The sequence below is a fragment of the Drosophila hydei genome, unplaced genomic scaffold (genome assembly GCF_003285905.1).
Source record: "Drosophila hydei strain 15085-1641.00,03,60 unplaced genomic scaffold, DhydRS2 tig00008139-arrow-pilon, whole genome shotgun sequence".
NCBI classification, from domain to species: Eukaryota; Metazoa; Arthropoda; class Insecta; order Diptera; family Drosophilidae; genus Drosophila; species Drosophila hydei.
The window spans coordinates 213664-229532 of record NW_022045847.1 but is presented as its reverse complement, the minus strand read 5'-3'; the positions used below and the strand labels follow the sequence as shown (position 1 = coordinate 229532).

The 15869-nt window shown below is 34.0% G+C and overlaps 1 protein-coding gene across 4 annotated transcripts; it reads left to right on the top strand.

Moving 5' to 3' along the window:
* The first annotated feature begins 3012 nt into the window (after window positions 1–3012).
* Window positions 3013–15869, top strand: LOC111598636 (aminopeptidase N). 4 transcript variants are annotated; one of them, XM_023313983.2, is made up of 13 exons: window positions 3013–3070; window positions 9558–9624; window positions 9755–10005; window positions 10065–10323; window positions 10382–10461; window positions 11155–11344; window positions 11950–12095; window positions 12165–12315; window positions 12374–13068; window positions 13572–13755; window positions 13823–14019; window positions 14083–14397; window positions 15501–15869. In XM_023313983.2, the coding sequence occupies exons 2-13, from the start codon at window positions 9562–9564 to the stop codon at window positions 15751–15753; spliced, it is 2784 nt and encodes a 927-aa protein (XP_023169751.2). In that variant the 5' UTR covers window positions 3013–3070; window positions 9558–9561; the 3' UTR covers window positions 15754–15869. The 4 variants fall into 4 exon arrangements, with proteins under 4 accessions (XP_023169751.2, XP_023169750.2, XP_023169748.2 ...); XM_023313982.2 differs by having other exon boundaries at window positions 3019–3092; XM_023313980.2 differs by lacking the exon at window positions 3013–3070 and adding an exon at window positions 3108–3201.

Below are 15869 nucleotides of genomic sequence, written 5' to 3'. Positions count from 1 at the left end.
ATATTTTTATTTAAATAAACAAATATGGGTGTTCCCCTTTGAAACGTATCTAAATAATTTCACTGTCACTCATTCAATGAAAATTAGCATAGGGTCATAGGGTCATAGGGTCAACATAGCGTACATTTTATTTTTGTATTGAAGACGGAATTCTGACGAGTTCAGGAAATTGTCCTAGTAGATAAATTCTCCATAGGTTAATTAGACCCAGACGTTCTCAAACACGAACTGCTTTATTTTATAGGACTTTTTATAAACTCCTACAAAAAAATGGACGATACACGGACGATACAAGAAGGCAAACGTTAGACGCATAAGGAAAACTTGTTGAACTCAAGCTAATAAAAAAATGATGGCAAAAAACTACGGTATTAGATTTGAGGGAAGAGCTCATACATTCCGACATACTCACAGTACAGTCGGACGTCGCAAAGGCAGCACATTAGCAACAAGCAAATCAATGGGCACCAAATTAAAAGTTTTTTAACTCAAGAAATCCAGCTTTGACTACGATTTCAACGCATGTGGGACAGACTAATTCTTAAAAACGAAAAAAAATTTATATATCTACTTAGATCTAGCTTACCATTAATTCATAGTAATAAATCTATCTACTATGGTTCATGATGCGAAGATATAATACGAGACATAACCCCGAGATCTGAACAAATCGTAGATCGGATCAAGGCCAGGCAAATGCCAATTGAGTGTTTTAGTTGAGAAAGACCGACTAGTAAAAATTACATGCAACAAACAACTCACGCACACACCACACATATGCAAGCAAAAGTACGCGATCTGCTCACGCAATCGATCTTAAAACCAAACCTCTGCAATATAACCTACGGCAACATTCTTACTCTGAAATTATTGAAAATACGTTCTTATTCAGCGGATATCGCTACTTCTGCTTTCGAGGAAGCATATTCAGCTGACTAGAACAGCGAATAAGCGGATGCATGGTAATGACTAAAAGGACAGTTAATTATCTAAACTTTATATTAGAGAGAAAAGTCACCTTTACGGGACAGATTGAACAAGATAACTCGGAAAACGCAACAGAGTCTGTGAATTGACTAATGGCAAATATTGACTGACTGACTGCAGGAAAACAGCAGTATTTACTGTCGACGTCCGTGCACATCAGCGCAAGAATATAAGATCTCCGGCAAAATGTATCATTTTCGGCAAAGCCGACGTTTGTTATACCCTGATCAAATTGAAAATGGGAAATCAGGGTATAATGGTTTTGTGCAAATGTATGTAAAGTATATATTCTAGATCAGGACGACAAACCGAGTCGATTGTGCCCAGTCCATCTATCTGTCCGTCCGTCTGTCCGTATGTGTGAACGCGTGGATCTCAGCATCTATAAGAGCAAGAGACTTGAAATTTTTTGTAGGTCCGTGTATAGCACGCGCATGTCAACTGTGTTTCAAATATTCGATAACTATTCGCATTTAATTGTTGTCGAATAAAACATGATTAAAATGCAGTTAATAAATTATATCTCGGACGTCTTAAGAGCTAGAGCCTTAAAATGTTGTATTTAGTTTTATGTATATTTTATGCAATTTTGATTTTTGTTGGATTTTGGATATCGGCTCCAAATTTCCCCAAATTCTTTAAATTTAAGTTTAGTTGAAACTAGGGCCATTATGTGAAGGCGTTTGCAACTCTACCAAGCTGATAGGATATGCAGATCATATGTGCACGCATACATTCAAATGCGTGTATTGTATTTTATTCGAAGAATCGAAATTGCGATTGAATTGTGCTGAATTATTAGCTGCTACTTAACTTCCAATTTTCAACCGCTTGAGTAAGCATTGCAGTGGCTGCGTTGGTCTCGGGTTCAAGCCTCGCGACGATGGATACTTTTTTTTTTTATTTTTTTAATTATGAAGTGGCGGTGATGGTAGAGTTCGTGCGCGTTGCGTAAAAATTGTGGGTTCGAATCCTGGTGTCGTACTGTCGATTTTTATTTGCTTTCTTACTTGTTATTTTAAAGGTACCTGCATAATGTGAAGAAAATGATCAAATCAAGCAACATTTACTCTGAGACTTTGCCAAAAAAAATTGCTGCGGAAAAAATGGAACCTGATCCCAGCAATACTAATGATAGTGCTCGATTAGAGCGCATAGAGGCGTTTATCCTTGAAGGTCAATACGGAATATCACTCGGCACCAAAGAGGTAACAGTCTAAGGAAGAGGAATCCTTTAATCGGTAACCAGTGCAGTCTGATACACCGATCAGAGTACTTTTATTTGCTTCACCCACAAAAAAACAACAAAAAATTGGATCATATCCGAAAACAACTATGACTTTTATGAAATTTATGCCATCTGTAAGCTGTATTTTTCGTAATATATTTTGTAAGTTACATATGCCAGCATTACTTACTCTTGTGGATTTGTTTATATATAAATTATTAATTGGTTATTTCTAAAGTCATAGCATAGCATATCTGTATTTTATGAACATCTTTTTAGACTTTATAGGAATTATATTGCATCTCGTAGTTTTCGACAAGGGTACAAGGTGCTGAGGGGTATAAGTATTCATTCTGATTAATAACCTTTTTAAACTATAAGAGCGAAATAAGTAATAGTTACTGCTTAATTCTTGAAAGGCTTATCGCTTGTTCTAAAGTAGTTCTTAGAGAAAATAAAAATGTGTTCATGTCGTCACACTACCAACAGGTGATACTACTTTTAATTTGGTCTTGCTCAAAATGCGGTTTGCTGCCAGAAATAACTCAGATTTGCTCATTGAGCAATTCAACTAGGAATGCAAAGTTTTCCCAAATTCAAAAATAAGTGTAGGCCAGAGGTCGAGATAATTTAATTCAATTGACACCATTTATTAGCCTTAAATTGGTCTATTGTGGTCAAGTATGAGGCATGTGGGCAAATTACTGCTGATAGTAATAATCTGATATAATATAAATATATTCACGTAGTACGGCAAAACAAAACTTATGAACGAGACGTTTAGTTTAAGATTTTCTCTCAAATGTGTCGGTATATACCTCCAAATTCCAGTATTTATATATACGAAAACTAAAAGTAAAGCTGAAAGTTTTTCAATGTGTGTGTTCAATATTCAGTATTGTTGAAATATAAATGTATAAGCACCTTTATAGAGTCTATACGTATTTATAGTATCGTCAGTTATAAAGATAAATGGGGTTTAATAGGTAAGCCCTCTGGAAGCCCACTAAAACTGACAAAGTTGTTTCTATATATAAGTATTTTATTGCAGCCTTGTGTCTTTAAGCTTAACACGATTGTAAACAGAAGAAATTTCATTTTTAAGATTATTAGAAGGAGGAAGACTTTTTATCTTCAATAGTTAAGGCAGGTATATAAAGGTGTATCATCATCATCTACATATGGTATCATGGCGCCTTAACAGCAAGGCTTAAACGTTCTCAAATAGACATTGCTTAAGACAATTTAATAAGGTAACTAAGACTGATACCAATTGCTTAGAGGAAAAAGAAACAAATTCTGTTGTTAACTCAGCTGTGACGCTTAATTATACCCACAGATTCGTTAGATAAGAAAGCTAGATAGATAAACTGCTTAGACTATTAAAGATTACTCATCTGGCGTAAACAAATCACAGCAAAACTTTCTTTTACAAATATATATATTATTATTCACCAAATTTCAGTTATGACTCATTGAGCTCTCTCTAAACATTAACTGAGTTCTTGGCCTCGCTCCAGGAGAATATGATCTCTAGTAATTGTGTATAACCGACGTTTGCGTTCGACTGCAGCGTACACTTAAGTTTTATGTTAACTTTGATTAGAAAAAGTTGAGTTAAGTCCAATATATTAGTGTATTTTGTGTATGCATCTCGCTTTTCATCCTGCTCTATCCTCCACTTAATCAACGGCATACGTTCCCTTTTGATATCTAAGTGTCAACGTCTTTGAACTGCCAGCGCCTTAGATACTTTCAGAAAGGATTTGCCTTTCTTTTGCTTTTTGTTGCTATTTCGAGATAATCTGATAACTGACAATATTTGTCCGTCATAAATTAATAAATAAAACAAGCATGGACTTATATAGGTTTATATTTCATTAAATTTTGATATTTTCTGTGCCTTTGATTCGCACTCATTGAGCTGTGCCTCAAGTAACCAAGCTTGGAATTTTTCACAAAAGTTTATTCAAATTATATAAATTATTCGCACTATAAATATATTTTTAGCATTACTGAATGTTTAACAATATTACATTATCAACAAGTAAACATGAACAAAATACATATGAAAGCTATTAGTATGTTTGCGTAGTGTCTTTGTCAGAAGCTGAATTTTGAAGAAAACTTTTGTCAGTGGAACAAAGTTGGCAAAAAAATTTACCCCACATGCGTCGCGTTACAGGATCTAAGATAATAAAATATATAAAGATAACAAACCCTTGCAGTGTTGCTGTCAAACTGAAAAGGTATGAAAATACGATACCAGCTCTTATGGAGGATAGAATGCCGAAGCACCACGTGAAGCCCAACAGAAAGAATAGCAATACCGATAAACGTATCTGATATATTAGTACAGGTGTGTCATTGCGCCTAATTGGCAAGCTCGAGCTCACCAATATGTTGTATATGATGAGGCAAAAGATTATAAAGTTTGCTATTATAATAATTGAAATTGGCATAATTATGCCAAAATAAAGGGCATATCCGGATGGGTAGCATATGGGGCCCTTACTAAACGAATCATGGTCTAGCACAACAGCAAGCACCACAGGTATAAGTGGTACGCCCCAACAAAATATCGTTGATTTCATAAAAAATCTGCTTGGGCGACCTCCGCCGAATACTTGAACATATCGCTTAAACTGCAAATAGGCGATTAATATCATCCAGAAGAACTGGACCAACACAGAATAATGGAGTAGAGCTCCAATGGCTACGCAACTGGGTATGATCTTGTTGATAATCAAGTGTAGGGAATATTCTTCAGTATTGATAAAGCAAAGGATTATCATTTGCAAAGCGATCGCAGCCGAAAGCTGCAGAAGGACCTTAGACGAAGGTTTTTGCCGCCAAGAACTAAATATTGCAGCTGTTATGAAGATGCCTGATATGCCAAGTAGCGATAATGTACAGCCCGTAACTGTAATAATGTCTAAGGCCTGGCCATGATTTGGCCGGACATTGACTTCATCAGATTCTTCCACTGTAAAATTAAAGCCCACTAAATAAGCGAATGGCGTCAGATGGCTGACCTGGCAGAGCACAATATCGTTATTAATGTCTGAGCGATTCGATACCTGTCTTATGCCATCAGTGGCCCAGTTTTCAAAATTCCAATAGCTACACATATCTGTGGTGGTATTATACTTTAATGAGCTGCCTTGCCAGTTGCGGAATGCAATTGGCAAATCTTCAGGTAATTGCGTACTGTGGCCGGGTAAGGATATTGAAACGACGCGTCCCAATGCAGACTGTGCAGTTTGATTTGCTTGTGATTGAAAGAGTTTGTCGTTCGAGTAGACTTTGATAACCACAATGGTATTTGTGTTTTCAGTAATATTATTTGCATTCAAAATTGTATCCAATTGTGATAAGAGCCTCTCAGGTACATAGGTAGCAAATTGTAGGTCAGGTTCGTTGATGAAGTCCTCTATTTCATGGTTGGACTGCAGAAAGCGATAGTGCTCGTTTCGAAAAGCGCCTTTTAATGAATAAGGTAGCTCGGTATCATTATTGTTTTTAAACATTGCAATTCCAGAAATATTCGCAATTAACGGATTAAGTATAAAATATAACAGGTTGGGGGATATTTTCACAGATACTCCAATATCGTCATAGTCCAACACTTCAAAGTCGTCATTTGACTCGAATTCATTAGAATTCGGTATTCCTTTTAGCTCTGGCAAGACGGACTGCGATGACAAGGCATTCTCAAACGCTTCAAGCAGTTTGTTAGTTGAGTTCAATTTCGCAGACATCTTTAACGTCTTTTCTTTCACGTTTATTAGATAATTGTAAATATGTATCAGATCTTGTGTAGTTTCCTTAAATACTGAGTAGGCTCGACTCTGCTCTTCGATTGTTGTATTCCGCGACAAGCTGAGGACATAGTTGTCCAAATTACGTACAGAGACTTGAACAATATTGGCAGCAAAATGTATGTCTACAGGTATAAACTTTTTGGCATTATCTTGTAAGATCTTTTTGACTTCTTTTACCATCTTTTCCGGAGAGGTTTTTAGCTTTTTAGAGCTGGACAAGCTATAAAGAGTATTGGTGATTTTCATATTTGCCTGGTGCATTTCGCATTTAGGATTTTCATTTAGCGTTTCCCAATAAGCGCCCTGTATAAAATTGCCGTTGCATTTTCGCGTGTATGGCATTCCGTTGCTTTGCAGGCACAATTTTGATAAGGTGCCCACCTGTCCAATTTCTGCCTGATTCCAATGATATATTTCATCATTGTCCAGACGAAAGGTCTCGGGAAAACAATATTCTGTGCTTCGTATTACACTCGCCTCATGATGAGTGTAAATTGAAATGACCTCTTTCAACATGTTCCATACTGTCATGCGAACTGATGTATCGTGCCTAACTTGATTATCATTTTCCGAGCTATTATTTTCTTCGCTGCTTTCTTCCTCGCTATTATCCACTGCCGAGTTTTTCATGGAAGCCGTCAAATGTATCCAGCAATCCAAGTTCTGAGCTGCAATCTCTTCGATACTCATGATACGTGCATTATGTATAACGAGATCTCGGGAAATTTCTTTGCCCTTCTTTCGCAACTCGGCCAAAACATTTTTGGCAAGTATTTTCGAGTTTTTATTGATATTAGTGCACATATTTGTATGACTGTTCTTATTGACAATTATGCAACTGACATTGAGCTTTACTGCAAAGGAGTGTCCGCGCCTTTCTTTCTCTGCGACTAGACGTTGGCTAGTCACAAAATGAAAATCGAAAACCGTATGCCCTTCACACCAATATTCGCCTGGGCCTTCACCAACCAGCTTGACCTTAAAGATTGACTTGGTCTTATCTTTATTTTCCCAAATAAGATCAATTTTAGTGTTTCGTTGAAGTTCATAGTCCGCGTTTGAGAAACAGCTAACACCCTTATCATCTTCACTGACACGCCACAGATATTCGCCATTGTAAACTATCAGAATCAATTCTTGTAGTGCAGCGTCAAATTTCAGTATAAGTTGAACAGGGTTTGCTTCAGTGTTAATTTGTCTTTTGTACAGAATCGGAAATTTCAAGTTATTTTCAAGCCTCACGACTCGCACCACTTCTTCGTTATTCATCGTAATTGCATACTCATTGTTGAATTGATCAGCAAAATAGTCAACTTGAAAGTATTCTTTTGATTTCTCCTTGGGCAGGTGCTTTAGGGCCAATCTTAAAGTGTTACGTTTCTGAAAATATTCACTGATGCGTATCTCATTTTGCGGCTTACTTAATACATATTGCCAATCAACACCATAGCATTCAGTTGGACGGTAACTAAGAGCGCCTTCTCCTTTGGGACAGCCTGAGCTTGTTATGAGTTTGCCTTCAAAGATACAAATTGAGTGCAATAATTCATCACAGCCCGTCATCTTTTGGATAAAGTCGGTCTTCCTTATCCTTTGCTGTTTGTTTTGTTCGCGATTAGAATATCGTATGGACATACAGTTCTTATCAGCTCTAAAATCTAAGATGTTCGTCTTATCATCGACTGCTTCCCCCCACTGCTCACCTGGCAAGCGTATTTTAAATGGCATATAACTACTTTCACGCTGTATTGGTAGCCAATACTCGGTCAGGTTTGTTTCGTTCAAGAACTTGGCAAAGCTTAAGGCTTCCTCTTTAGAAAGCTTGTGAGGGAAAATAATATTTGCCCCTTGGCAAAATTTGTCATCATACTTCTGAGGCTGTGATGAGATTTTCAAGCAGAGCACATCGCCATCTTCATTCTTAATTTCCACTAAGTCCTCTGGGCAATACTTTTGATATCTTCCCTCTTCCTTGCATACAACATCCTCTGGCAGCCACTGTCCAGTGGTTGTGTTGCATTCGCGCACCAAGACTTCGCCATTTTCCATCCAACAAAGAACATCTTCAGAAGTTGTGTAACGCGTGCCTCGAAATTTCCAATATGCTATGCCGTTGCTTGTCTCTGTTATACTATCTTCGCATTTGTGAATCTACACGTGATCAAATAGTAAGCTTTAATATAATTGAAACTAGTTCCAGACTGATCTCTGACCTTTTTTGTTAAAGTACACGACAAATGTAGCCACACAAAAAGAAGTAATATGAATCGCTTAGGCATTTTAAAAAGCCAAAAAGCATCAATAGATGCGCACAGCACTTTACGATTTATCTTTCACATCTAAAAACAAAAACGCAGTCCAAGCTATCTTTTCATTCTTTATCTCAATTCAGTTAAACATCTTTATCTCTGTTATCAAATGTATATATTATACCCTTTACAATTGAAAGAATAAATCGGGTATTTAGTACCTAGATTTAATAATAAAATTATAATTAAAATTAAAATTAAAATTAAATTAAAGTAAATACAAAAATATAGTTTCACTTTGAAACTTATTTAAATTCGAAAATTATTTAATTTTAACATATTTCCATTAAAATCATTAATATTTTAGAGGAAATCGTTTTTCAATATTTTTTGAGTGTATGACAAATTTATCTGTCTGCCGCATTTTTCAACCGCAGCCGCATACAGAGCAAATAAATAGGAAAGTGTCTATAGTCTGGCTAAAAATAGGCTAACACGTTATTCGGCAGCCTGGGGCAAATACTTTTTTGCTTAATTTCTAAAGCCACTGTTCAATTTTGTTGTGTCCAAATTATATTTGAATATGTGGCAAGTGCGCTTGGTCTATTCGAAAATGGTTGACTAGGAGATACCCTCATCTATCTGCTAGGCTGGGTAGCAATTTATTGGCTCCAATTGCAGGAAGAACGACTGGATTACTAAGTGAAGTAGAAATTGTGGCGTAGAGAAGGCATTTTTATTTAATTTTTAATCTATCATAAAAAAACATTTTGCGAATATCACAATTTCGATCAGCACCGAGAAGTGAGACAAAGCCGTAGAACTTCAAATTTACTTATCAATGAATATTTTCTCGAATATACTCCCGTCTTATACATAATGCAAAAATTTAAAGACTTGAAAAAAAATTTTGATGTAAACTACAACATGAAAGCTTTCAATATTTACGCCCATTGCAGCGCCAACACAACATTTGATTACTCAGTTAACCTTTTCTATAAATGCATCCCAGTTAGAGTTACCAATCTTTGCAGGTGTATATAAATCAATAATATAGTCCACATGTTTCCAAATAGATTTAGCTGTTATCGACCCTGATTAAGTTGCGGTAGGATGCGCCTCACTGAAATCACAAATAATTTGGTTACTTGAAATACTGGGTCTGAAATGCTCATTCATTTTATCTATAAGAAAAAGAAAGTTTGCAAATTAATATTGCTAAAACTTATTTTTAATATTATCTTTTTTATTTTATGTTTTTTTTTTCAGGAAAATGCAAGGATTCAGTGTGCTAATATTTCTGTTTTTGCTGTTTTGTGGTCATGAAACAAGTCATGTAAGTTGTCAACATATTAAAAATATCGCATAGATTTTGGCTATCTAAACGTGTTTTGTTCTTACTTACAAATTGTATATAAAATGGCAAATGATCTGCCATTTAATTTATAAATTTCGTTCTCTTTTAGGTTGTTAAGCGCAGCATTGACCCATCAGCCTCGTACCCTCTTATTACTGATGATCGACTGCCGAAAGATGTTATACCACAGAGCTATGATATTTATCTAGAACCGAACGTTGAAGAAAATATATTCTCTGGTCACATAAAAATGAATTTGACGTGGAAATCAGATTCTAAAAAAATTTCAATCCACGCTCATTTTAATTTGGATATCAATGACAGGAAAATTGTCTTACGAAAAATAAATAAGAATAATAGGTAACCAAAACTTGACTTTCAATTACTAAATTAAGCTTTAATCTATACATTTTCTTCAGTGACTCGCAGTTATCTGATAATGTATCTGTTGTGCGCGGCAGTCGATTCCCAAAGAAAACAATTTATATCATATACCTAAAAGAAGTAATCAAACAAGGCACGGAGTGCCTTTTAGAAATTCCGTTTGAAGGAAGCATTTGGGAAAGTGGAGAAGGCCTATTCAAAGGATCCTATTCAAATGGGACTTATTTGGCCACTTACTTAAGACCGAATAACGCTCGACGGCTGTTTCCCTGCTACGATGAACCTGGATTTAAGGTATACTTATTGACAAATTATAAATATTTCAATCAATAAGTTCTAATTATATTGGTAGGTGCCATTTACAGTCTCCATTACAAGACCGAGTCACTTAGTTACGATATTTAATACTCCGCTGGCTCGTACTACCAACCAGTAAGTAAAAGTGTATGTCTAAAATAATAAATTTAGAGTAAAGAGAAACCGGAAATGTAAAAAACAGACAACCAATTGTGTAGCTGTTATCATTTCAAATATTATTTATTATTATATTATTGACACGATAATCAAATTGTAAATCAAAAACACTTTACAAGAAATCCAACAAACGGAGTTTTTTTATTCTCAGTATTTTTGTTTTTAATTTGTCTACATTTTGCTATGAAATTTTTATAAAAATAGCTCATAATTTTTTTGAAGGCAAATTTTCGTATCCAAAGGTTAATTATTTTTTAAGCTAGTTCAAGTACTTTTCCAATAACTTTTGTTCTCAATAAAATAATATAATAATTTAATACTAAACTTAAATAAGTCTTTAATCATAATGCTGAGATACAAAATCCTTTCGACTTGTTGGAATATCAATTTTTTTTCTTGTTGTTTAATATTGAAAAACAAAAGAAAAAAACTTTCAGGTTGTGTGTTCCACTTTTAAGAAATTTTAGTTAACTGAATTTAGTTATTATTATTGCTATGGTACTATTGCTATAGTAATTTATAGACGATAATCTCTTAACAAGGCATTCAATTTGTTGTATTTTCATCAGTTTTAATAAATTTCAGTGTAAAATACCTGATTTACATAAGATACATTAAAATCTCAAAAGACAAATATCCATTCTTTTCCAGCTCTATTCTCAAAGATCATGTAATCGACTTTTTCGAAACAACCCCACCTATGTCTTCATTTACATTTGGCTTTGTGACGTCGAACCTTGTAAAATTGCAAAATGAGGTCAAACCTGAAGCGGAATTAAAGACTCAATCAGAACCTGTTATAAATCTTTGGGGCTTTGAAGATAATGTAAATCAGTTAAAAGTAAGAAACAATTTTTCTTTTATTGAAATTTATTTATTTTACACATTTTACTTTTTTATATTATTATTTATTTAAATATTAATCATAAAAAAGTCATTTTAAGTATGTGAAATTAATAATAAGACTTTTATTTTTCTTGAAGTGAAAAGAAGTTAGCCCGCAGGAATTTACTTATATCAGAAAATTCAATTCAATCATCGGATTATTGTACTATAAAAAAACGCCAACATCGACTCTCAAAATGGCAATATTTTTTTTTATTATTTATTATATTTATATAAATTACCTTTATCATTTTGTAGTTCTTTGAAGAGTTGAGTATATAAAGATTATAAGAATAGAATATTCTATACAATTTTTTAAATTATTAGGAAATATATTTAATAATACGATATTGAAATACTTCAAATACACTGATATACTTACGCATAAGATTAAATTATTTGAAGTTCAAAATTCCATTTTAAGAATATTGAATACTTCAAGTAAAATATATAGCATGTCGCTACAATTTAAAAAATCAGTGCATAATGAAATTTATTGGAGTATGGAAAATATTTTTATTATTTAATGTTTATTTTATGATAATTATTTGTTTATTTTAGGAAGTTCGTGAAAAAGTTTTACTTGCTCATAAAGCAATACAAAGCTATTTCGAAATACCTCTTCCTTTATCTAAAATCGATGTGGTTGTCATACCTGAGCTACCAGTAGTGCGCCCGGTAGATAATTGGGGCTTGCTGCTGTTTAAGTAAGAACAAATTTCCAACCTTAAACAACAAACACGTCTTTATGCTATAATATATAATATTCTGAACAGAGAAAGCGATCTTATGCAAAATCGTTATTACGATATAGCACAGGAACTGATATATCAATGGATTGGTTCGTGGGTCACTCCTGAATGGTGGACTGATGCCCATCTTAACAAAGCCCTGGCAAGTTTCTTGGCGTCAGAAATTGTTATAAAGGTAAAACATGACATTTAATAAATTTAAAAATAAATTGCAATAAGCTTTTTATATATAGTTAGACGGTGGCATCGAGTTCAATGGCAAATACCCTATGACGACGCTATACTCAATATATTATGAGTTCAGCAAAAGGTATCCCCATTCTCGCATCACAGCAATGAAGCAAGAGACAATCTCTTATAAAATGGAGCTAGTCATACGTATGCTAAACTTTACTTTGGGCAAAGACTCGTTCCAAAAAGGCCTTAGAGCATTCATTGAAAATCTTCAGTTTAAAACATTTGTCGGAAATGATCTTTGGAGTGCGTTAACCACTCAGGCGGTAAAGGATGGAACCCTAAAGAGCCAATACAATGTGGCAGACATTGTCGGCACGTGGTTTGCGATTCATCGCTTACCCGTAGTAACTGCTCGCAGAGATTATGAAAAAAATACCGCTACAATTCAGCAAAAGCTGTATCTCAGAGAGAGGCCGCATGATGTGCCAGAACAGGACAAAATGGTTTGGTGGATTCCAATTGTTCTGAATCGACAAGATGCACTTAATTTTTCAAACTGCAGTCCCTACGTGTGGATGGAAAAGGCTCAGCAAATGACAATTAATAATATGCCGCCAAATGATCAATTTATTATTATCAATCAAGAAGAAATTGGTCCATTTCCAGTTAACTACGATGAACGAAATTGGCAAATGCTCTCTAATTTCTTACAAACTGAAACTGGTCGAGCTCTAGTTCCAACATATACGAGGTGAGCTTTTTAAATTACACTCCAACTGCACGAATTAAAAATGCTACCTGTTTGTTAGATTTCATACCTTCGGCCAAACACAAAATACGGTTCAATTGCTAATTTATTTAGAATTTTTAAGAGCAACTACAAGCTCAGTTGACATATCCACAAAAGTAAAGTTTGTTCGATTATGCTCTCTTTTCGATAAGCTTTGATATTTAGCCTTACTTTTGAATCATAGCTAGGCTAAAACGGAACATTTTCTTTTTGCTATAGAAATATTTTTTTTTGTAAATAGAAACGGTGTGCACTGAGAAAGTATTGTAAAGCTTGTGATTAATTTCAAAAATCATTATTTTTGAATATAAGCAATAATTACAGAAGCTGTATGATTTTTGCCTGATTTGGAAAAACTTGAAAATTATTTTGAATCAAATTATTCAAATCCCTCAACATCAACTTCAACTTGCTCCATGCTTATTGGGAAGTTTCACTTCTTACAACACTTTTTTCGCTTTCAGGTCGAAACTCTTACATGATGCTTGGAATCTTGCTTACGCTGGTGATTTAGGTTTTGCAACGGCCCTCAATATGACATTATTTATGAAATTCGAACGAAATCATATCGTATGGAATCCGGTCTTCACATTTATTGATCAAATTGGTCGGCATATTGATATGCCAGAGGTCCATAAGAAGTTTGAGGCAATTAATAACATTTGCAACTTAAAACGCGAATAGAAATGATGAGAGTACAGCTTATAATTTTCAGGAATACGTCCTAATTCTGCTCACACCTTTATATGAAGATCTGGGTGCTGAAATTGAAAACGAAGATAATTGGAAGACGGATTTGCGCTCGTTGACTAAGAGATTTTTGTGTGGCGCCGGCTACCGTCCTTGCGTAGAGGAAGCCCAAAATGCGTACAGTGTCTGGCAACACTCATCCGATCCAAATTTGGAAAATCCGTCAGTACCCATATCCATATCCACATATCGATTTTCATCCCAATGACTCTTTCTGTATCATAGGGTACCAAATCATTATATTTGTCCAATTTTCAAATGGGGCACCATGGAAGAGTGGCAGTTCGGAATACAGCGCGTGATTGAATTTCCAAAATCACGTAAGCAGAGTGAGAGAACTTATTTATTGAAGACACTAGCTGGTTGCCCAACTCAACCTGAAAAGGTCCTTCGACTGCTAGAGCTATCGATTTTAGAAGATAACTCTAATTTCACCGAAAACGATCAATTCTTGATATTTTCCTCCCTTACTGGCACCTCCAATGGCTATTACACATTATTTAAATTCTTATCTGACAACTGGACGACCATTCGGGAAAAGTAAGTGCATAAACATCTATATCTGTAATAAAAAATAATAATAATAAATAAAAAAATAAAAACAACATATTGAAGAGCATTTGTTGGTCACATAGCCCGATACACATATGAAGAGTAAATAGAAAAAGCTATATATTTTAAAACTCGTATTTATGAGTATAAACTGATATTAGAAATTGATATAAAAAAATGATAAATATTAATTAAAACAATTTCTATTTTTGAGTGAATAATTTAAATGCCTTAACTTATTAAGTTATATTTGAAACATTTCAAAGTATTTCTCACAATTTTGAATAAGAAGACTTAAATAAAAGATGAAAAATAATCATTATCTTACAACATTTTAATAAAGATCTTCTGAATGCGATAGTTAATTTGATATAGATTTCATGAGATGGATAAATAAATTATATATACTGGGAGCTTAGCAAACCGGGATAAAGCTATCCTGAGTATTCCGCTTAAAATGCCAAATTTCTCATGTGTATCACATACACGACAAATTGGCCTACAAATTATATGTTCTGAAAATATTGAATATTGAATATTAAAACATTTAAATTTTTGCTTATGAAAGAGAATATTTTATGTTTCCATGTTAGCACCATTGCACTTTGTTATATTATCAATTTATAAAAAATCCACAGCCTATTTTCACTAACATCATTATACGAATTAATTTTTGTATGCTTGACACTTTTTAAAGGCTTTATAGTTTATTTGTTAGTTAACCTTGTTGGTTGGAACTCAAATATTTAGAATACGCAAGTAAAAAATCGATTTCAAATCTCTTATTTCACAACCAAAAATTGGATCCAGAAAATGTACAAAAAATATATATTTGCAATGGGTATCTAGGTAAATATTTGTTTCAGATTCTTAAAATTAGAGCAATTTTATATTTTCCTTATAAAAATAATTTAAATTAAGTTTAACATTGAACAAGTTGCTAATGGCATTTTGAAAAGATATATCTATAATTGAATTTAAAATAGATTTTTTTTCGAGTTTGCTTTTTCAATGACAAGGCCAATTCGATTATTATATTTTTATTTATATTTTTCACAATATTTTATTTCTCATAAATGTTTAAATTTTAGACTGAAAGATAATACCAACCTATGGGATCACTTGATAGGATCAGCCACAGGTTTCTTTCTAACTCAAAAGGGATATGACATGGTGCAGCAGCTCTACGAACAGCATTCTGGAGAGTTTGGAAGCGCCCAACACATAATTGAAAAGTCTCTTCGGAATATTAAAGAAGAAGCACTGTGGAGTGAAGCGAATCTACCGGTCATTGAAACTTGGCTAAACAACTTTCTTTCCAAAAACTCCAGTAAATCTTCTTAAGAGGTCATTGCAACCCAATCTTTTGGGTTAGATAATTATATCTTATGTTTATGTACCGCAAGTTAAGAAACAAAATAAAACATTCTCTGCATATTGATTTGCATATTTTAGTAAAA

Bases quoted from the DNA above. Each gene is read 5' to 3' on its own strand.
- LOC111598636 (XM_023313980.2), top strand. The intron at 9,625-9,754 runs GTAAGTTGTCAA...GTTCTCTTTTAG, and splicing joins GTGGTCATGAAACAAGTCAT to GTTGTTAAGCGCAGCATTGA. The intron at 10,006-10,064 runs GTAACCAAAACT...CATTTTCTTCAG, and splicing joins AAAATAAATAAGAATAATAG to TGACTCGCAGTTATCTGATA.